Genomic DNA, 23,606 nt, shown 5'->3' on the forward strand with positions numbered 1-23,606 from the left:
TATATTGCAAAATGATTACTACAAGTTTGGTTAGCACACATCACTTCATGTAGTTAAAATTTTGGGTTTGTGTGATAAGAACTTTTAAAATCTACTTTCTTAGCAACTTTCAAATATATGATATAGTCTTGATAGTCCCCATGTCGTACATACATCCCCAGAACTTATTTATCTTATAACTGGAAGTTTGTACCTTTTGACCATCTTCACCCATTGTACCCATCCCCATTCCAGACTCTGGAAACCACTACTGTCAATTTCTTGATAAGGTCCTGTGACGCACAAAAGTTTTAATATTGATAAAGTCCAATTTACCTATTTTTTCTTCTGTTGCTTGTACTTTTGGAGTCATAACTAATAATTCATCACCAAATCCAAGGTCATAAAAATTTACCCCTATATTTTCTTCTAAAAGTTTATGTTTTTAGCTTTTATATTTAGGTCATTGATTTATCTTGGATTAATTTTTGTATATAGTGTAAGAAAGGGATTTAACTTCATTCTTTTGCATGTGGAAATTCAATTGTCTTAGCACCATTTGTCAAGGAAATTATTCTTTCCCCATCAAATGATCCCAGCATGCTTTTCAAAATCAATTGACCAGAAATGTATAGGTTTATTTCTAGATTTTCAATTCTATTTCATCAGTTTATATGTATATCCTTATGCCAGTACCACACATATGTATACACTTATGCCAGTACCACACTGCTTTAATTACTGTAGCTTTGTAATAAGTTTTAAAATTGAAATGTATAAGTTTTCTTTATTTTGTTCTTCTCTTCCAAGATTATTTTGGCCATTCATGGTCTCATAAAATTCCATAGGAATTTGAGGATAGGCTTTTCCATTTCTACCAAAAAAAAAGGCTACTGGAATTTTGGCAAAGATTCCATTGAATCTGTGAGATTAAGTCTTCCTACCCAAGAATACAAGACACCTTTCCAATTATTTAGGTCTTTAATTTCTTTCAGCAATGTTCTGTTGTTTTCAATGTACAAGTCTTTCGCCTCCTTGGTTAAATTTATTTCTATTCTTTTAGATGCTATTGTAAATGGAATAGCTTTTGTAATTTCATTTTTGGATTGTTCATTGCAGGTGTATAGAAACAAAACTGATTTTTGTGTGTTGAACTTGTACCCTGCAACTTTGGTGAATTCATTTATTAGCTTTAGCAGCTTTCTTGTGGATTCTTTGGGATTATATATATACACACACACACACACATATACATACATACATATATATACATGCATATATACATGTCATATATAGAGATAATTTTACTTTCTCTTTCCAATTTGGATTTCCTTTCTTTTTCCTGTCTGATTTCTCTGGTGCAGCAATGAATAGCGTAGTGAAAACGGGCATCCTGTCTTTTCCTGATCTTAGGTGCAAAAATTTTAGTTTTTCACCAGAGTATAATGTAGGGTGAGATTTTTTTTGTAAATGCCTCTTATCATGTTGAAGTTCCCTTCTTTTCATAGTTTTTTTTTTTTGTATGTTTTTGTCATGAAAAAATGTTGGGTTTTGTCAAAAGCGTTTTCTGCATCAAGATGACCATGTTTTGTTTTGTTTTGTTTTATTCCTTGGTTCTATTAACATGGTATATTACATTCATTGATGTTCTTATGTTGTAATTCAGCATTCACTAGGTTGCTGTAAACATCTGACTTTTCCAGAGTTCTGAAAAATTTGGTTCTGACACTTTATTCTCATTTTGATGTTATTGTGGAGTGATGAAAGCTTGAAGCTGCCTATTCCTTTTTGCTTATGTCACTTCTTTATTTTACTTTTTATCACATTTGATATCATAATTATTGAAAGTATCTATGCAGATAGAGTATTTCCCTCAACATATGTTAGCTATTATCAATCGTAACTATAATATTTTGTTGTGTGTAGACACTCGATCTCTTATAAGGTTCATTGGTTTTTGAATTATTTGTTGAGGTTCTTTTGAACACTTCTAAATATAAGGAACCTAGCCAGACATAACAAAAAGATATGAAGATGAGGAAAACATAATCCTACCAGTGAGGAATTTACTGTGCTGTAGGTAATAACATGAAGTTATAATACTATGTAAAATATATGAATATTCTGATACGATTACTAGCACCGTTCAGTTAGATATCCAGAAAAGACAGAAGTTTGCTCTTCTCTCCCAAAAGAACTACAAATACCTTGAATGTGGGGAGTACCTTTCCTATTTCCTTTTACACAGAGAGTAGAAACTGGCATATTGCTGGAGAATATGTATTCATTCCTTGGAGCTCCAATATTTGGCACTGTAGCCTTGTAGGAGGTGAATCTGAAATATGTTTTTCACAATCACATTATCTTTCAATGAAAATGTGGCAATAGCTCATGGAAACTTGAAACTCTATGACAGTCTGAAACCTATTGTTCACAGATACTTACAATCCTGACTTAAACTAAATTGAATAACAGAAACCCATGGATTTTAATAGTATCTATTAAATAGAGTTTACCAGCTGAGAACATATTGTTTTTTAAAAATATATATATATATATAATACTAATACTAGGTTTTTTTCTATAAAGTGAAAAACAACAATTGGTTGGGGAGCAAAAAGTCTGTCTAATATTAAGTGTCTGGAAGGAAAACATATGCTCAATGTTTTTGTTCTCTGTTTTATTCAAAATAATTTATTGGAAAAAAGAAAGAGAAAGATCATAAAAAATTATTCAGAACCTGTTACAAAGGTTATTTTCAAAGAGGAGATTTAAGAAAAATATAAAATGAGACTGGGTTCAGTAACGAATATTACTACCAAAAGTTAAATTCCCATAAATCAACACTCTGTAACTATAGCAATCTTGCAAGGTAGCACAAAAGGGCTCATCTTTATGCAACACAGTTTTATAAAATCTATCATCCTGGATGTGACAGTATGTACTATCCTTTGTGATCTGCTATGACATCCTAATACATAGACATTATTAACTATAACCAATGGCTCATTTATTACCGGTCAAGAAAGTTATTTCTTAAATACACACGTTTAAAATTAAAATGAGGTGTTTAAACAGTTAAGCTTACTAGCCATAAATTACAAAAAATAATACAAGTGATGCCAACTTTGTTGATATTCTTAAACATAATTAAAAACATCAACAATTCTTTATGTTTATTTTCAACAATTTTATGCTAGACTAAAGAAAACTAATCAAAGTGCTATGATGACCCCATAATGAAACCTTCCAAAAAAAAAAATCTCCTTGGTCTCAAAGCATACAAAACTCTGACATAACTGAGTGAAAATATGAAAATAAAGTTCTCCCAGGAGACTTGAAGAACATACCTGCTGAAACCAGCAGTATCATTAACAATTCCCACAATGGCCTCAATGTGAAAGCAAATAGATTTTATTCCATTTAGATATTTCTGATGATGAGATTGGGAAAAAAATCTATATTAAGAACTTTTGGAATAGTTTATGAATATCTTTTTGGCCATAAGGTATAAATTATAAATTGTAAATAATTCTGTATATTGTTGATATACACACACACATGCACACACATATACATATATACAGTCATCCCTAAGTATCTGCTAGGGATTGGTTCCAGGACCCCTCCCACAGATATCAAAATCAGTGGATGTTCTTTATATAAAATGGCATGGCATTTGCATATAATATATGCACATCATCCCATAAATTTTACATCACCTTGATTACTTATAACACCTAATGCAATGTAAGTGCTATGTAAACAGTTGCCAGTGTGAAGCAAATTCAAGTTCTGCTTTTTAAAACTCTAGAATTTTACTTTTTTCAAATTTTTTTGATCCAATTGATTGAATCTGTGGATGCAGAACCCATGGATACAGAGGTCTGACTCATGTGTCTGTGTGTGTCTGTGTGTGTGTGTATCCTTTGTCTACACCATTTAGTTTAGCACAGAGAGATTGACTGGTGTTATAAGTGCATTTTAGATAACTGTCTCTCCTCAAATAACTCTTTAAGAGGGGAAATAAAACATAAAATATCTGGAATATTTTAGTATGGAATTTAACCCACATACTAAGTATAAAGAACTCTGTAATTTGTTTTGGAATAAGATCTGGTTTGGTTTTAACTAATACACAGATTTTTATTTGATCATTTTATAGACTACTAAAACCATTTTTGTGCTTCCTTTTAAGTAGTCTACTGGGAATGTAGCAAACATATACTGCTGACTTAATGTGAAATCACATATATAGGTATTTACCCAAACATTTTTATGAATGGCTAGATAATTTGTACTCAGAATAAAGGGAAAAGCACATATAAATGAGAAGAATAAAAGGGAGAGAGTTGTTAGGAAAATAAAGGTAGTCATTTCCTTAATATTCTTGAACATATATTGTCAAATTTTCATCTAATGGCTTCTTTTAGAAGGTGATAAAATGGTGGTTTTAAAAGAGCTCTGGAAAATTCTGAGCCCCAAATGTTTTATTTTATTTGTCATAATACCCTAGTTTCTATTTAAATAAATGCTTCTAATTTAAAAAAAATAAGAAAAAATTATTATGCACACAATTATTATACAGAGAAAAATCAGACAAAAATCTCATAAGGCTTGAGATATAGAAAATTACAAACAAAGGAAAAATTATGAATAGGACTTTGAAGGCTCAAGCGAAGTTATCTCTGCTTGGAAACAAATTACATTATTAAACTCCATTTTCTATCAATAGTCACTTGGGTGGTTGGGTGGGAGTGTTTGTGTGAAACAGACAATATGTCCATCTAAGAAACAGTAAGCCCACTGAACAGTCATGAGACATTTGCTCATATTCTGCCTGGCAAGTTTTAAACATCCTTTAAGGACAGTTTTTATTTTGTTCTTTTTGTCTCTAAGAATACGTACATTATCCTTTGGAGAACCTAAGTTCTAAAGTATCCAAAGAAATACATTAGCATCATTATCTCAGTCATCAATTCACAAACATGCGCTCCTCTAATATGGACATCATTGGCCTTCGTGTGTCTTTACCAAGGAAAAAAAATTAGTCAAGTGAACCTAAAAGAATTTTCAGCATATGCTAAAACTAGAATGAGGACTATGACAGATATATAATAGAAAACAGGGGTTTTAATGCGTACTTATTACAGTTAGTGGTAATAATCACTTGTCATAATATATTTTTCTTGCAAAATTAATAAAATTATCTAAAAATAAATGTGACTAAGTCTCATTTTATTCAAATTTATATTTTTTAGCATCCCAAAGAGATCTGACCAACTCCAATTTAACTAGAGTTCTGGTGTTGGAAAAGAAAATTCTTGCATCTTCCCTCTAATTGATTCAGTAGAGTACTATGGTCTACTTTTATCCTCTTGGATTGCCTAGCTCTATATAAAAACCAAGCACTTAAACATTTTTACAAGAATATCAGTTTCAGATATATAATAGGCTACTGAATACCATTTTACTGAGAAAGCTAACAGGATTTGTAAATACTCAGAATAGTTAAAAGCTTCAGAAATATTCTCCTGCCCTAAAAACTCAATAACTGATGATACAATTCTCAGAGTGGGGTAGATGTCTTAAACACAAGAAGCTTTGGAAAAATGTTGCAAACGTTTGACAGCTTGACTTTAGCCTCTTGATATCCATGAATTAAAATATCAGAATTTTGTTCAGACATACACCTTTTGATATACTGAGCTTGCAATTTGACATACATTTCTTCATAACTGTCAATAGCTGCCATATATTTAATTTTGCCATTGTGTTTCATCCATGCTCATGCACTATGTTCATGGTGAGGGGAAAGATGAGACTTAGTCACTGGTATGCATATGAAGGTGTTTCCATGTTTAAGGAATAGACTCAAGGGGCTCTGTCAGAAAGCACAGCTTTTACTTTAACCTCAAATTATTTACCTGGACTCTAGTTCTTGCCAAAATTCACACCAAATTGTAAAATAATTAACTCTTTATTTTTCCTGTAGGGAAAACAAAACAAAACAAGAGCATCCCTTTTAAGGGAAAAAAGTAGAAAAGGCCCAGTAACATATAACCGGTGTGTTTTAAACTTTTATTCAGCCACTAAGTTTTCCATTGGTAACCAACCCTGCACTGAGAAATAGTATCTGTTTTCTCAATCCTTCAAGACAAGAATGATGGCCGAGGTGTCCGGGAGGAAACAGAGAGCACTCTTGAAAAATTGTCAGAATGAATCTAGAAAGGCACTCAAAACACTACCTTATGCTCTCCTCTATTTATTTACTCCTCACAAAGTCAAAACTGACTCAACTTTTTCTTGAATTATAGCACTTCCAGAAAAATGGTATGAATATGACTCCCAAACATTAAAAAAGTAAAACCTTTAGAAATTGTAAAAGGGAAAGAGGGGAGATGGTCAAGACCCAAACAGAGTACACGCACAGATAAGAAGAAAAGGAAGTCCATGAGATTTGGTCAGAGGAGGCAGAAATTCAGGACTTTTTCTGATTCTACTTTGGTAGAGGTCTCATGCCAGTCAGTACTGAGAAGAAAGAACAGCCCAGCCCAGGGCTCTGATGGCACTGAGAATGGTAAAGAAAGGGGTGGATGTGGGAGGGATTAGAACAGAAAGAAACGCAAAGCGGGAGGGAAGGCTATAAAATTAATCAAGTAACTGAGAGAGTTAACACATTAGACATAAGTTCCCTCCTTCTCTCCTTCCTTTCTTTTCTCTCTCCCTCCTCCCTCCCTCTTCCTCCACCCTCTTTCTCTCTTTCTGCAGAAATCTTGAAGTACAATAAGTGTAATCCATTATCAGCTTCAAAAAAAGTATAATATTCCTTGCATTTAATAACAAATTCTGTTTTGACAACAGCAGATTCCTAATTGCCCTAACAATGTACTCTCAATGATCACACAAAATCAGAACAATAACACAGGTACTCAATTTTAATTCTGTGGCTTAACTCTAACTTTCACATGATAATTAGCACAAATCACTACTTACATACTATCTCTGATTAAGAAATGGCTTCTTCTTGACCTGATGGATTTGATAACCACCTGTTTTAAGAATTTGCTTTCCTGTTTTAGTATCTTCTTAGGATTGTCACAACATGGAAACGATTCCTTGTTGTTTGAAAATATCAGATTATAATATACCTAATTGGTATTCTACTTGACAAATCAGACTATTATAGCCTAGAAAACAAAGTTTAATCTTAGCACAGCAGCTAAGATTTTCATTGCATTTAGATACAACTTGATCATCTTTCGTTCTTCTAGTAAAAAAGGATCACTCTGGAAATGTGAAGATACAGAATTTTAGTGTTGTAAACTAAGTCTCTTCAACTACTCTGTATTTAAAACCATACCAAGATTTCAAATCGGCTCATATCAGATGTGCCCTCTTTCAGAAGTCTTTTGAACGGCCCCTCAGAATGGAAGTGTTCTCTAAGCCCTTCAGAACGTCCAAAGCACTGTGTTCCTGTATTTTTAAATACACTCTTTTATATTAATATGTTCAGTTATTTAAAGACAGTAACTATGTTTTCCTTTCTTCAGTGATTCCTACTCCACCTGTCACTGACTTCTACACACATAGCAAATGCTCAATAAATATTTAAGTTCAAGCAAATTAAAAGCAGTCTTCCATTAAAACAAATTAAAAACAATTTCTGGCAGTAGCTGCTTTCCAATTTTATTTTTTTAACCTCAGATTCAAAATAAGAAAAGAATGTGATGCAGCTTGTGCATTCTTTTCAGAAATAAATAAATGTAATTTTACCAGTGAAATGTATTTATGTAGTTGCTGTATATATTTGAATGAAGTACAATATAATTTATATGATAGAGCTAAAAACCTTCCTACAGGTAACAACTTTTCACTTAAATATAGAATAAAACTTTGGTTGCATCACTGATTTATGTTCTAATATTACATTTTAGGCAAATTGTGGAAAATATATATACTGTGAAAAACTTTATACTTATCACCTTTAAAAAATGTTCATAAACAAAACTGGATACAATATATAATATACACTTAGGAAAATACAGTATTTTACAAAATATTATACCAAGTTATTCCTTCTTAAACATTTAAGTCTTTTCTATAAGCTGCTTTCCAATAGCCAATAAAAAGGCACTTTTTCTAAAGATGTAATATTTTTGGAATAAATCCAATTTATAAGTATTTAAAATATCTTTATAATACTACATATTAATAACTTCTTAGTACTTCTTTGCTCATGTTATCACCTCAAGGTTTCACATTAATATAAGAGGCTGTTTAAAATATTTGCAAATGATGTGACTGATAAGAGATTAATCTCCAAAATTTACAAACAGCTCATGTAGCTCAATATCAAAAAAACAAAAAATAGGCAGAAGACTTAAATAAACATTTCTCCAAAGAAGACATATAGATGGCCAAGAAGCACATGAAAAGATGCTCAACATCGCTAATTATTAGAGAAAAGCAAATCAAAACTACAATGAGATATCACCTCACACCAGTCAGAATAGCCATCATCAAAAAGTCTATAAACAATTAATGCTGGAGAGGGTGTGAGGAAAAGGGAGCCCTCCTACACTGTTGGTGGAAATGTAAATTGGTACAGCCACTATGGAGAACAGTATGGATGTTCCTTAAAATACTAAAAATAGAGCTACCCTATGATCCAGCAATCCAAGTCCTGGGCATATATCTGGAGGTAACATGGTTCAAAAGAGTACATGCACCCCAATGTTCACTGCATCACTGTTTACAATAACCAAGACATGGAAGCAACCTAAATGGCCATCGACAGAGGAATGGATAAAGAAGATGTGGTACATATATACAATGGAATATTACTCAGCCATTAAAAAGAATGAAATAACACCATTTGCAGCAACGTGGATGGACCTAGAGATTATCATACTAAGTGAAGTAAGTCAGACAGAAAGACAAATATCATGCGATATCACATATATGTGGAATCAAAAAAAAGATACGAACGAACTCATTTACAAAACAGAAATAGACTCACAGACTTAGAGAACAAACTTATGGTTACCAGGGGGAAGGGTGGGGAGGAGGGATAGACTGGGAGTTTGGGATTGACATGTGCACACTGCTATATTTAAAACAGATAACCAACAAGGACCTACTATATAGCACAGGGAACTCTGCTCAATATTCTGTAATAACCTAAATGGGAAAAATTTTTGAAAAAGAATAGATAAATGTATAAGTGAATCACTTTGCTATACACCTGAAACTAACACAACATTGTTAATCTACTATAATCCAATACTGTATAAAACAAAAATTAAAAAATTAAAAATAAACTGTTATTTCCCAAAAAAATAGGAGGCCATCATTATTATTTTTTAATTGTAATACTGAACTTTTATTGAAGTAAAGCACACTAAATCAAACCAATTACAGAGATACACGTGTCACACCAAGAACCAAAATGCTTTCAATTTTTCAGACAGTTTTAATGCCATGGGAAAACTGCTCACGATGTTAAAAAATGAAAAAAGCAAGATACAGTACCATATATGCAGCATGATCTCAACTATGAAATAATTTTAATATTTATACATTGAAAAAAAAGACTGGAGGAAAATGCACCAAACATTTAACTGCAGTTAGCTCTGTAGAGTGGGAAAACAAGATACTGAATTTTTTACTTTCTGGAAATTTTCAAATTTTCCAAGAAATTAGTATTTATAAATCAGAAAACTAGTGAAAAACATTAAACTTAAATGTTAAACTGCTTCACAACTACCAATGGATTATTAAGGAAGTACTAGGTGAGTAAACTGGCTTTGAGGCATGGCTACATGGACTCTTTCGCCTCAGTGGAAAAAATGTCCAAGAAAATTTTATTGCAAATTCATAACAGCTTTGTATTATTAATGTTGGAAGCTTTAGTTAAGTCCTACCCCCAGAAACTTCAGTAGCTAACATCTAATCTTAATATACAGAAAATGCCAACTTTTCATCAAAAATTTAATGCTATCGTAATTGCCTTAACTGATCTTGTTCTCAGAGGCTGGTCTGAACAAAGGGTATAGTTTTAAAATTCCAGCCTTCAGAAGTTTCAATTAAAGATTACTTGAAATAATCAATTTTAAGCAATTAAGAGATGAGATTTGCTTTTGGTGCATTAATCTCTTACATCTTAATTTCCAAATAAGTTTTTAAAACATTTTACTGTTAAATAATTATTGACAGTTCTGTTATTTCAGGAAGATGCAGAATGCAACATTCAACAAGCATTTATTAAGAATCTACTGTGTTCCTCACTTTGTGCTAGGAGTGTGGGCAAGAGTTGAGGAAAAGGGATTCTGAAAGGTGGTTGGATATAAATCCCCCACAGGTCAGTTCTAATTAATTCTGTAAAACAGAAAATTGCCAAGAAGTTTCTTTCATACTGTACTATCGGTTTAAAAGCACTTAACCTAAGTATTTGTGTGGCTGTCAATGCTTGTTTCTATATATTTAGCTTTATCAATGGAAGGAATGAAGAGTGATAGAAAAGGGGAGAGACACAGAACCAAGCATAAATAATCAAATTTCTTCTTAAACGTACAGATCTCAACTTTATGAGGAATATCTGTTCTCACCAAAATTTGGTAACTTCTCTAGTACACACAGGCCAAAAAATGTTCTGACAAAATAACAAAAGCCACAAAACCTGTGCTCAAAGGAGAAAGAAAATCCTATTGGTCCATGGTGCCTAAAATCACAGCTTTCCAGAACTCTGGGCGAAGAAGGGATCCATTTTATGACAAATTAGGAATCTGCCTTACATTTTTTTCTAGGTAAAAATTCCTACCTGACCTTACACCCCTGAAAACGATATCAAATGAGTGCATTTTTCTTATATGGCCCTATACCCAGTCTCTCCAGATCCAAGAATCTTTCCAAGCAACTTAAAGATTTAAGAGAGTAAGGATCACCACATACGACAGAAAAAGACTTTGTTAGACAAAAAAGAAAAGCCAGATATGGAGCCTATTAACTCCTAAGGCAATGGCACTGTGCCTCAATCTGATTACCTGGGATTACATGCTTCAAACTGTCTAATAATACAATTCTATTAGGCTAGAAACTCCTTGAAAGATTATGTGATTCATCTTTGTATCACCTTTCCCTATCAGTAGCCTCTAATAAATGGAATGCTTGGCTGTTTACTGTGTTCAGTAAATGTTGGGCAATAGGAAAGGCTGCAGAATGACAATACACATTTGTATTTTTAAATGACCACATCTTCCACAGAAGGATTTTAATTGCAGAAATCAGAACTCATAACACCCAGCCATCCAAACACACACACACACACACACACACACACACACACACACACACGAGGGTTTCCAGACTAAAAATGCTTCAAACTTCAACCCTCACTAAAAACCTATCTTTTCTTTTTTTTTTTTTTTCTTTTTGCGGTACGCGGGCCTCTCACTGTCGTGGCCTCTCCCGTTGCGGAGCACAGGCTCCGGATGCGCAGGCCCAGCGGCCATGGCTCACGGGCCCAGCCGCTCCGCGGCACATGGGATCCTCCCAGATCGGGGCACGAACCCGTATCCCCTGCATCGGCAGGCGGACTCTCAACCACTGCGCCACCAGGGAGGCCCAAACCTATCTTTTCTTAACACACGAAGTGTTTTCACAAAGACAAACAAACAAAACAAAACAAAAACCTTTCCTTTTGTTTCTTTCCTTTTTGGGGGGAAATTCTCCAATACCATATTAAAGGCTAGACTGCCTGCATTTGCCTAAGACCCTTTCAGTACTTACAAAGGTAGTAACCCACTATCTTTTTTAAACTTATGTTGTTTAAACACGAAAGGAACTTGAACTTGAGCAAGGAGATATCTTCAAGCCAAATGCCAGTGACAGCAATGGCTCCAACAAGTGACTAACACCAGACCCTGTGTGAACTGATGAATTTTACAGAGGGTCAACCCAGGCCCAGTGGGGTTAGTTCCCTGTACTGCAGTCAAAAATGCCATCAAAATGACTTTTGGAACTACGGATAAAACCAAGCATCTCCGATTTTTATGGAACAGGCTGAACCGGGGCCAGAAACCTACAAAGACCACTTATGAAATGACTGAGTGAGAGCAGGTTTTTAATAAAGTTTGCAAATGAGTGAAGTCTGACTTGGCATCTGGCTTCCTCTCCCATCCAGGTCTCTATCTTCCACATATGTGCCCCATTCTAGCTCTGGACCCTTTTCACCTAACCCCCATTATGGCAAACAGAACTCAAAATGAGGAGACCAGATTTCAATCTAAGGCTTTCTAGACACAGCACTAGCTTGGGCAAGTCAGCTCAGAATCTCTCCATCCAGTAGACAGAGAGAACATCACCAACTTCACCAGTTTATACCAACATAAAACAAGCTCAAGATCTTAGCAAGTAATATAAGTAGGTAGTTAACACTAAGTTTTAAATTATCTCTTCCTCTGGAATGATATCTGCAATTTAAAAAGCCACCCTTACTGAAAAGGGAGAAAAAGTACCCTCAAAGGCCACCTGAGCTCCAGGTCTATTTTTGCAATAATGCCATCCAGAGGCAAGGAGGGAACTCATTGGACTTAGAACTAACCAGAAGTCCTCCTTCTCTCAAGGCAAAGAACACTACATAGTGTCATTGAAGGGTAGGTACTTTGCTTAGCTTCTCACTTTATGTATCTCCTTTTCACAGAGGAGACTGCCTTGGAGAGGTTAGCCATCTTGCCCCAGGTCATCTGGGAATGCAGCCTATGTAATAAAGCTTAAATACTCTTCCAGCTAAAATGAACCAGAAATACAGGTCACAAGCCATTCATCTTCAAGCCTACTTATCCAGATTTACTTATGGGGAAAACCCCCAGGAAGAAATACCAAACTTATGTATATTCTGATGTCTTTGGGGAAGAAAAAAAAGCCTAGAGAGCTTTCCCACACCACCCGCCAGCCCTACTAAGGGGTGGGGAAGGAAAGAAACCCCAAATGTACATATGTAGAGGTACTGAATTTGGGAGCCAGACAGATCTGGAATATCTGATCTACCGTTTACTAACCTGGTCTATTTTAGCCAAATAAGCCTTTCTTCATCAATAAAATGGCAATAATCCAGGGGAAGTGTGAGTTTTAAATGAGACCCTCCTCAGCAGGATGCTGATGTGACGGAAACACTGAAAGAACTGCGCTAAAGGTACATCACCCTCAGGCCCCACTCCAAGTCTCCGTTGTTCAGTGTGAAGAGCTGACTTTGCAGCACTCCTAAGATACACCCGCTCTGTTCTCCATTCTCCTCACCCTCCTCACACTGCAGTCACCTGGGGATCTACAAGCCTCAACTCTTTGGAAAGGTTCTCTGCCCCCACTGTGTTGACTTAACAGACCTCTGAACCCCTGAGTTAAGCTCAGACACATCTATCCCAGGTTCTGTTAAAGCCAGAAGCTCCAAGACACGGCCCATGCCCCACTCTACAATTATGTCTTGGCCATTTGTCTTCAAATAAAGAACACATTTTAAGCATATATGGGTGCATTTAGTGGAAGTGAGAATTTAGGAGCTGATAAAGAAAAAAAAGAAAAAATTACAGGGGTAACTGTCCTCTCTTTAAAGGACATGAGGACATCTATGGATAAGAATAAATCAATGTGACCTTCTACACTAATGTTTGCTTTTGATTATAAACTTAAGTCGGCCTCAATATACCAATTATTTTCCTATTTCCCCCTGGCACCCCAAAACTTCATGAATTTAGACTTTCCCTCCAACGAAGAACACCAAGAACTTCAAATTGACCTCACATTTCATAGATTTGGCTAAGCAAATTATATGCAAAACCAAATTCTGAACAGCATGTACCCTAATTAAGATATTTCCAAATATATTTCAAAAGATCTGAACAGTTTTGACTTCAATTTACAGACTATTCAATAAATCAGATCATGAGGACACCTGGTTACAAAGTTAGTCATTAATCTGCTTTATAATTTAGTTAACAATGCCATATTATTAGAAATCATTCAAATTACTTAAAATACTCAAATCAGACTAGCATTCTCAATACACCAATGTCCTCTAAAACCAATAGAGCACAAAACTCAGTATAATTTCTGTTTCTGTGTACTCTTTTCAAGGGGCCCTATTACTGCACTGAGAGGCCACCTATTTTTTATTCAAACACAAATGTTTGCACGGGACAGGGTCCTGAACTTGTAAATATAATGCTTACTTATGTGTTATCTAATTTTAAAGAGATTTTTTTGCTCTCTGTTTTAGTTATGTAGAGAGATGTACAGGCCAGCAATATCATAATATCACTAATTGAATCCATTGCAAAGGTGGTAAAGTGAGTGAATCTCTAGCCTTAAAAGAAAAATTTTGTACCACTGTAGTTCATAGAACTTGGAAAGGACATTACCTTTACCATTTAGGAACCAAACACTAAATATAATGTAGTATATAAGACTATTATTTATGCCATATAGTGAAATATTAAGATTAAACAGGAGGATTGAAACTGACTTTCTTATTTAAATGGTGGCTATTTGAGGAAACTTATTTATTTCAAAGTTTAACTTAGATGATGAAAAATATGTGAATTGTTAGTACATCCATCAGACCATTCTTGTCTTTAGCTACTCTTTAATGGTATTTAATACACCCATATCTCAAAGTTGAGATCAAATATATCCAACATTTGGTCAGTTTACATGAGTATGACTGTGACTACTGTACTGACAGATCTATACTTCTATCATTCAATCATAAAGTAAGAACTAGGCCAAGTGGGCCATGATATGATGACATGGAGAAAAGAGTATCTCCTATATTGCTACTGCAGAGAGAGAAGAAAGAGAAAGATGGCAAGTTGAAATCAATACTAATTTTAGCCTTATTGATGGGATGCTTCCTGATCACCAGACTGACTATAAAGCACAGGACAGCAGGTCAGTGGAAAAGGCCACATCTGTCTGTCCTTTCTTCACTTCCTAGTGGATATAAATGGAATAGTCTGTTTATTTATAAATACATTAAAAAAATCTGATTATGCAAGTTGACAGAAGACTGTGAGACTCTTGTTGACCTTGCAGAGAATTATACTGTTTGAAAGACTCTCAAATGCTTATAAGAAGAGGGAAAAAATTCTGTAAATTAACTAGTCATTATTTGAAGCAATGGCTGGTTAAAACAGATTGCTGCTTTCATAAAATTACATACCAAGGCTAAAGAAACATTTTTTCTCTAACTTATCTTGCTAAAGTAAGTATATTACTGGGGAAAAAAAATCCATTTTCCCACATGATAGCTAAGTTTCTCCTGAACTGGGAATATATCAATATACCATAAAGCCAGATATGGGTAAACTCTTGCTTTTACACAGGGACAATTATATTTTTGAGGGGGGGAGGGTGGGCAAAGACCACTCAACATATTCATTAGTTTCCTCAATCATTCATCATCTATCCATTCATGCATTCAATGAATATTTTTTGACTGCCTACCATATATACCTTACACTAACTATTACAGAGGCTGGGGGTACAAGAGCATACAATACTAACAAGATCTCTGCCCTTACAGAGCATGCAATTTTATTGGGATACACAAAAAATAAATAGCTGTTTAATAGTGTCACATAGGGATAACTATTCCTTTTTTTTAAAGCAGAGAAGAAGACAGTGTTAAGGGCTGCTGTTTCAGATTGGATGGAGAGATGACATTGGAACAGAGATTACAGTGAGGCATGGAAGTTTGTATCATCAATATCTGAGGGCAGAACATGCAGAAAGAACAGCAGGTGAAAAGGCCTTGACACAGAACATGGCAATAATTAGGCATACTTCACTAGGTGAAGAAATCTTAAAAATGGAAATATAATATCAGGAATAATTATTGATAGAAGTTGCACTGCTTCTTATAGCAATCTGCCTTTACTCAGTTACTGGGAACAAGAGTTCACTGTCTCCTAAGGTTGGATAATATCAAGTTCTTTGCATTATGCATCCCAATTCATTAATCCCTCACAACTAAGGATGTTTTTTTTCCTATTCAAAAATAATATACATTGGTGCAGAATTTACTTGGTGACCTTACAAAGGCAACAGTGTTTATAGTTAACCAGAGAAAGAGCCACCTAATCAGTCTGAACTTCCCATAATACAGCCTTAGCTTGATAGTTGCAATTTTTTGATCTTTCAAAATTATCTTGAGGTACTTCCCTAGTGGCGCAGTGGTTAGGAATCTGCCTGCCAATGCAGGGGACATGGGTTTGAGCCCTGGTCCTGGAGGATCCCACATGCTGTGGAGCAACTAAGCCCGTGCACCACAACTACTGAGCCTGCGTGCCACAACTACTGAAGCCCATGCGCCTAGAGCCCGTGCTCCGCAACAAGAGAAGCCACTGCAATGAGAAGCCTGCGCACCACAACGAAGAGTAGCCCCTGCTCATCACAACTAGAGAAAGCCTGCTCACAGCAACAAAGACCCAATGCAGGCAAAAATAAATACATAAATAAATAAATTTTTTAAAAGATAAAATCTTTAAAAAACATTATCTTGAAATGTAATTCTTAAATTATTGAGAAAAATCTATGAATTTTAAAGATCTATTGGATCTAAGGTATTACTGGGAATTAGATGAACATTCTGTATTTAAACATACATGACATTGCATACATAGATATATTTACTCATAAACGTATGCATGTAAACTTATTTCATATTGGAACAGCTATGAAGGTGTGCCAGTCACCATATGTCATGCAGTGTCCCTTTCTACAACATACTATTCAGCTGCAAGAAGTACAGTTAGCTGACAACCCCCAACAATGAGCATTTTCAGGATCTGCTGAGGCCATGCTCTCCTGGGCAGCCCCTAGCCAATGACTAAGCATTCATAGGGTGGCGGGCTATTGGGGCCTGGCCATTTCTACCTACCTAGGAACTCCTCTAATGAGCCATCTTTGCTCCAGAGCACTCCACAGAGTTGGCTGAGAATCAGATCTGTATTGTGTTTACAGGCCCCTACCACTCATCCTGTTCCTTTCCTAATTTATCTTTCACAGTTGTTACTCCTCAACAGCTTTTTGTAGCCCTAACTACATCCGAGCATCTGTCCCCTGGAGGACTCAAGTGACACACATATGCTTATAGATGTACGTGTAAATATCTATTAATTTAGAGTAGATTAATGCATTATTGAAACTCTTTCATGTATTGACAGTTTGACCAATGCCAAAAAGACAAACATTTTGCTAAATCTGTTCTACTTGAATACTAAAAGGGGCTTTCTCATAATAAAACATTTGACATTTGTGTAAAATTTTTTTGAGACCCTCAGTATAGAAGGCAACCTCACTAGAACATTTTTTAATAGGGTTTGATACAGGATTTGGTTTAGTTGTCTCATCTAAATTGTTTACTTATTAAAAGACCAGAAGATACTTCTTAGAAGCTTTTCTTAAATCTGAGATGACCCCATGTCATATAAATAAAATGTTAGTGTAGGACAAATCTTTACCATGTGATTTTTATTTTTATTGAATTGATAGCATCATTCTTGAGTATGTAGGAAAGCATTATAATTATAGTAACATAAATGTAAGTCCGAGTATACATTCACAAAAGTAGAATGATTTTTGGTAAACAAAAGTACTTTAATTTGTTAATGAGGATTTCCATGGTACTTTATACATCCTTGGGGATTTTCCAACACTTAATTTATTAAAATCTTGACTCATTCTCAGAGTTTGACAAATGAAATTGGGGAGATTGTCAGTAATCGTTCTTTACTTTCAGCAGAATTAAAGTCAATTGGAAGAACAGTTCAAGATTTCACCCTGATTATTCATGTGGAACTTCCTATTTTCCACGTGTTTTTCACAGAAGCAGAAACATTTAATTAATATTTTCTGTACACACAGAAATGGTTGGAATACCATGGGCAACATTTTACTGTATATAGTTTATAGTCTCTAAGGCTCGTTGAACATGAAAAATATCTACCATCACTGTCCATAAAGAGTAATGTAAAAATAACTGCTAATATAATGGTGGACTCCCTATGTGGTTATATTAACATATAGCAATTACCTCGGCACTAAAGTATTACCAAAAAGGATATTTTCTCCTATTCAATCAACTAGAAGAGGATATCATTTGAGAAAGGCTGTTTTAAATTTTTAAGTTAATTGAAATAAAATTTGGCAGTGGAAGTTTTGTTTAAAGGGATAAATTATATGCCAATATGGCTCAAAATAGCAATCTGATACTTTTCTGACTAGGAGACAAAAGTTTCTTGGCCTTCCCCCAAGATTATATTCTTCCTAGAAATATGAAATGATACTATTATTCCTTCATGTTACTCCTATCCCCACACGTACATCAAATGTAATCCCTACTGCTTTTAAAGAAAATAACATGAAAAGCCCGTAAATAAATATTTTGACTTTGAATAGGGTTCCCACTACAAATGAACTACCACAAGAGTAAATAACAAATGATTCATTCACTTTTCCCTTCACCAAGTTTAATGGAAGCTTCTCTTAAATGATCTTCTCCTCGCAGATCATTTAAGAGAAATTTATGATGCTGAAAGAAGGCACACCTTATCTGAGCCTAAATGACCACAAACAATGAGCCATTTTATGGGTGTTAAGCAAGGAATTCAATAAAAAGGTGATTTAAAAGGGCAGAATGATAATATTTTCTATTTAATCTTTTCTCTAACTGATTGCTAAGTGCTTCAACAATACTGAATTTTTTTCATTCTGGGGAAATGGCTCTAAATCATCATTTCATTGTAGGCAACATGCTTCATTTATCTAGTTTCTCTTCCCTAAAATAACGATGTTGTATTAGAGGCAATCTACTTGACAATGTTCTGGGTCAGACACCAAAATGAATAAGTCAGAGTGGATTAAGACAAAAGACTGCTTTGATAGGAAGTTTCATCTAAAGCCATTCAAATTCAAAACCCATGTGAAATGCATTTGGTCCACAACTCTCCAAAGTCCCAAAGTTAGGACTTTTGGACCAAGTTATTGCAAAAGTCCTCCAGGTCCTTCTAGTTCTAAGAAGCAATCCAGGAAATCACTGTATTATGAACTAATAAGATATAAAGGAGATAAAAGACTATAGAGGGTATTAGAGTGAGAAGCTATTTCTTATTCTTCACTGACTCCTCTTATAGAGCTGGATATCAATGTTTATATTCTTTCACCTTGTCCCTAAGTCATCCCACTATTGCTTAATGCCATTTCTTCTGAGAAGAAAAATTAGTTGGTAGGAGAAGAAGACCAAAAATATCCCAGCTCATATCGTAAACACTTTTATTGGGAACTTATTATGTGTAAGGCACTTATTATGGACCAAATGTTTGCATCCTCTCAAAATTCATATATGTGAATGCTAATCCCCAATGTATTAGGAGGTGGGGCCTCCGGGAGGTGATTAGATCGTGAGGTGGAATCCTCATGAATGGCATTAGTGGCCTTATAAGAAGAGACAAGAGAGTTTGCTCTCTCTCTGCAGTGAAGAAACAATGAGAAGATTACCACCTGCAAACCAGAAAGTGGATCCTCACCAGACATCAAATCTGTCAGCATCTTGATCTTGGACTATCTCAACTCCAGAAATGTGAGAGACGGATGTTTGTTTGTTAAGTCACCCAGTCTATGGTAATCGTTATAGCAGCCTGAACTAAGACAACATTATTCAGATATTTGGGATAAATCAGGTAACAACACCAGCAAAGATACCTGTTCTTGTGGGGATTATATTCTGCAGAGACAGGCAACACTTATTAAACTTAATAAAATGAGTAATTCATGTATATGTGAGAAAATAGGAGGTGCTATGGAGAAAATAAAGGGAAAACTTAAGGGTAGAAGGGACTGGGAGGGCAGGAGGTGAGGGGTAGAGGGGTGCAATATTTAAAAGAAAGGTTCAGAGTAGACCTCAGCGAGGTAAAATCTGAGCAAAGACTCGAAAGATGTGAGTGAGTCAAGCAAGTGTACTGAGGTTGGTGAAAGGGGTGCTAAAGTCAAGACCTTGGGATGACAGCATGGGTCATGTGCCTGAGGAACAGCACAGAGGCCACTGTGCAGGACAGAGAGAGCAGGAGTCCTGAGAATTCACTTGGAAACAAATAACATGTGCTCTGTAGCTACAGTATGGGCGTTCAGTTTAAATTAGAAAGAAATGAGGAGAAATTGCTGTGTTTTGAGCAGAGGAGGAAGATGGAACAACTTTTCTTTTTTCTGATTGAAATGGGGTACCATGGTTAAGAGCAGTGTCTTCGGAGTCCAGCATCTCTACGGCTTATCAGCTTGTGTACTCAATGTCAAGTTCCTTAATCCCTGTTTCATCTACTAAAGCAGCATACAAGTGTGAACACCACATAGGATTGGTTATAAAGATAAAAGAGACAATGCATCCAAACAACTTTGTATTGTAACAAGCATGTTGTAACTGCTGAGTTAATTATCTCGTACTTTGCTACTTCCAACACAAACATTTTCTCCAAAAATAAATATCACTAATACCAGGATCATTCTAAAACTCCTTTCCAACATCTATTTTCACATAGATGAATCAACCAAACAATCTCAACTATGTACAAAGGATTGTTCTAGGTACTTAGAGAATATACAGAATTTAAAATGCAGCCATTAATATTAATAAAAATATGATTTAGGTAAAGAAATAAAACATACATATAAAATGAGGTTTGTTACTACTCAGCAATAAAAAGTAGTAAACTTGATATGATAAACACATGAATGAATCAAATTCATTATGCAGAGTAAAAGAAACCTCACACAAAGAGCACATACTATGTGATTCCATTTATGTAAAATGAATATTAATCTATAGTGACAAAAAGTAGATACGTGGTTTCCTGGGTCCAGGGGGATACAGAGGAATGGACTATACAAAGGAGCACAAATAATTTTTTGGAAGTAATGGAAATGCTCTGTATCTTGATGATAATATGGTTTTATAAGTGTACAACTGTCAAAATTCATCAAATTGTATACTTTAAATGGGTGCCATTTATTATATATAAATTGTTCCTTCATAACACTGATGCAAGCAAAAACAAAAACAACTGTAATAACAAAGGATCACAATGGGTTGGATAAGCAGGCAAGAGTATACCTTTTACCAGCTTCTGACTAGAAAATTACTGGACATGTTTAGTTTAGATTTGAAAGATCACACAATAATTTCCAAATATTACTTGACTTGCCTTAGGTATAGAAATCTTGTTGAGTTTGAAGAAAAAGTCCTCCTGTTAAGTTGGTTAGTTTTGGTCTTATCCAGTCAAATGTTTCAGTAACTTTATGTCAGTCTTTCTATTTCTCATTGGAAGATCCTTTCACATTAAACTTATTCTCTTTTATTTTTCTATGCTATATATGAGCTCATTTCCTCTTGGGACACTGGCCCTTACAGAGACTTAGAGCACTTTCTTACTGCTTTCAATGTAACTCACGAAGATTTTAATTAGTTTCATTTTTAAATACAGGTAATTATGGCTTCTATCTGGAACATTTTTCAAATGATGTATGAGAGAAGAGGGGGAGTGCCTCATCTCTCTAATTCTGAAAAGGGAATACTTTTCAAAAGCTTTTTTTAGGTGATCCTATACTATATTTGGTTTCCAAGAACTATAATACATTTTTATGAAATGGCAAATAAAACAGATGCGTATGTCCCTAGAGTGTGAGGAAATAAATGGTAAAGGACATTGTGTTCTTCCTGTGATTAATTTTGGTACAATGTTCTATGAAATTATCAATAAATCATTTAAAAACTGTGATTCCCACTTATTTAAAAGGGTTAATTTACTTATAAAATTAATTGCTTATTATAAAGAACACATTTATAAGTTATTCTCCAGAAACTAACGCTTTGAAAGTATATTTAAATATGTTTAAATAAATATAAAATGCATTTTATATTGATGGAGGATATTAATAGCAAAATATAGTTTAAAGAGTAAATTGTTTACTTTTCTTATGCCTACAAGACAAAACAAAAAAACAGATCTCTATGAAAGCTTTCAGTTCAGCATATTAAATGTGTAAGGAGTCATACTGGATTTCAAATATGGTATCCATTTTGGAAAGCAAATTTCGGATTCTTGTAGACAGACTGAAAGTTATTTCTTAATATAGATGACTCAAAGAAACACCTGTCAGGGAGTTAAGAATTCTGAATGCAGACACACCTGAAAAAAAAGGTGATGATGTATTTTCTGTGGAGCATTTGCCAAAGGACTATTCAGCAGAGACATAAATAATTAAAATTAAACTACAGTCACCAAAACAAATGAACCATATTCTGAAGCAGTCGGTTGACTTTTAATCCTGATTTTTCACATACTTCTAAGCCCACAAAATTCAAGCATCTGCAGCAAATCTCCACATCAATAATCTGAATTAGTAGGATTCCACCGTAATTTCAGAAGTGCTCATCACTGGAATCTCTGATGCAGTACAATTGAAAATTCTTCTTAGATAAAACTGATCCCAGCAACAACATTAAATGCTTTTACAGTGGTAAACAAAGTAAGGTGGGAGGGGTCTTAAAAGGTGTGCCTTTGTATCAATACTATACTGTGTTTACTTAAATCCCAAGGCTCTCCTCTGCCTCATTTCAAGGCCTTATTTACTCCTTTCCCTGCCAGTATTAGATGTGGGTCCTGCTTCCCCGGAGTTTATATTTCTGTGTAAGGTTAGCCCTGTAAAATAAAAATATTACCAAAGAAGAAAAAAAACAAAAACAAAAATACAAAAAAAACCTTTAAAAAAGAAAAAGGTAGAAATTATACCAAAGTCCTCTTTGAAGATATGCTGAGCTTGTTTTTTCTAATATTTTGCAGGATGTATTAAAGAAATCTGTAGAAAGGCTGAGGAAAAAAGGTGACAGGAGACCACACAAATCACTTCTGTGTTCTTGTTTACAGCATTTTTGCTTGACATAACTCCATGTAGGTGATGTTATAGAAGCTTTGATATCTGGCAAATTAAGTCAAATATATGAACTGCAGTTTAAGAAGCATAAATGTCAGCTTTCTAAAGCCTTCCACATCAAAGCAATCAGCAAGGGTTTTAAACACACACTATAGCAGTGTATTAGGTGTCATGCGAGATACAGAAGATGTACTCTCATATTAGGCACACAGAGGTATTTTAAAAACATATAATGACTGAAAGGATGAGACATGAAAGCTACCCGTAGGGAATTTTTTTGTGCAAATAAAGTGCCTAATCATAACTTGATCAGAGAATCAGGAAATCTAGAGTAAAATGCATGTTGTAAAGGGAATACTAGGCAATACAAATTAAAAAAATAACATGTCTCCATGGTCAATGACAAGGAACTCAACCTTTCTGAACTTCCATTTCCCCTTGAATGACAGGGGTCAGCCTAAGGGACTAGTGTTCACAAGAATAAGTTGGATTTGCAAATGCGTGATGGATCTCAATTCTCTAAATCCTCAACCCTCACTACACCTCATTCCAACCCATCACCCTCCAACTCTCCAATGGAAGAGAAAATATCTGGGAACTCATCCTTTAAGGACAGTAGTTGTAAAAGCCTACTTGTGTACTTGGGA

The 23,606-nt window shown here is 34.8% G+C and overlaps 1 protein-coding gene across 19 annotated transcripts in view; it reads right to left on the bottom strand.

Moving 5' to 3' along the window:
* The window catches only part of NRXN1 (neurexin 1), a 1,137,515-nt gene that overhangs the window by 987,928 nt on the left and 125,981 nt on the right, over nucleotides 1–23,606 (bottom strand). The window contains exon 5 of one of the 19 annotated variants that reach the window (XM_060116668.1): nucleotides 2,633–2,654. The exons of the other annotated variants lie outside the window; for them this stretch is intronic. Within the exon in view, the coding sequence (XP_059972651.1) occupies nucleotides 2,633–2,654 (22 nt within the window). The remainder of the gene's footprint in view (nucleotides 1–2,632; nucleotides 2,655–23,606) is intronic. 19 annotated transcript variants of the gene reach the window in all.

This window comes from Mesoplodon densirostris, chromosome 14 (assembly GCF_025265405.1).
Source record: "Mesoplodon densirostris isolate mMesDen1 chromosome 14, mMesDen1 primary haplotype, whole genome shotgun sequence".
NCBI lineage: Eukaryota > Metazoa > Chordata > Mammalia > Artiodactyla > Ziphiidae > Mesoplodon > Mesoplodon densirostris.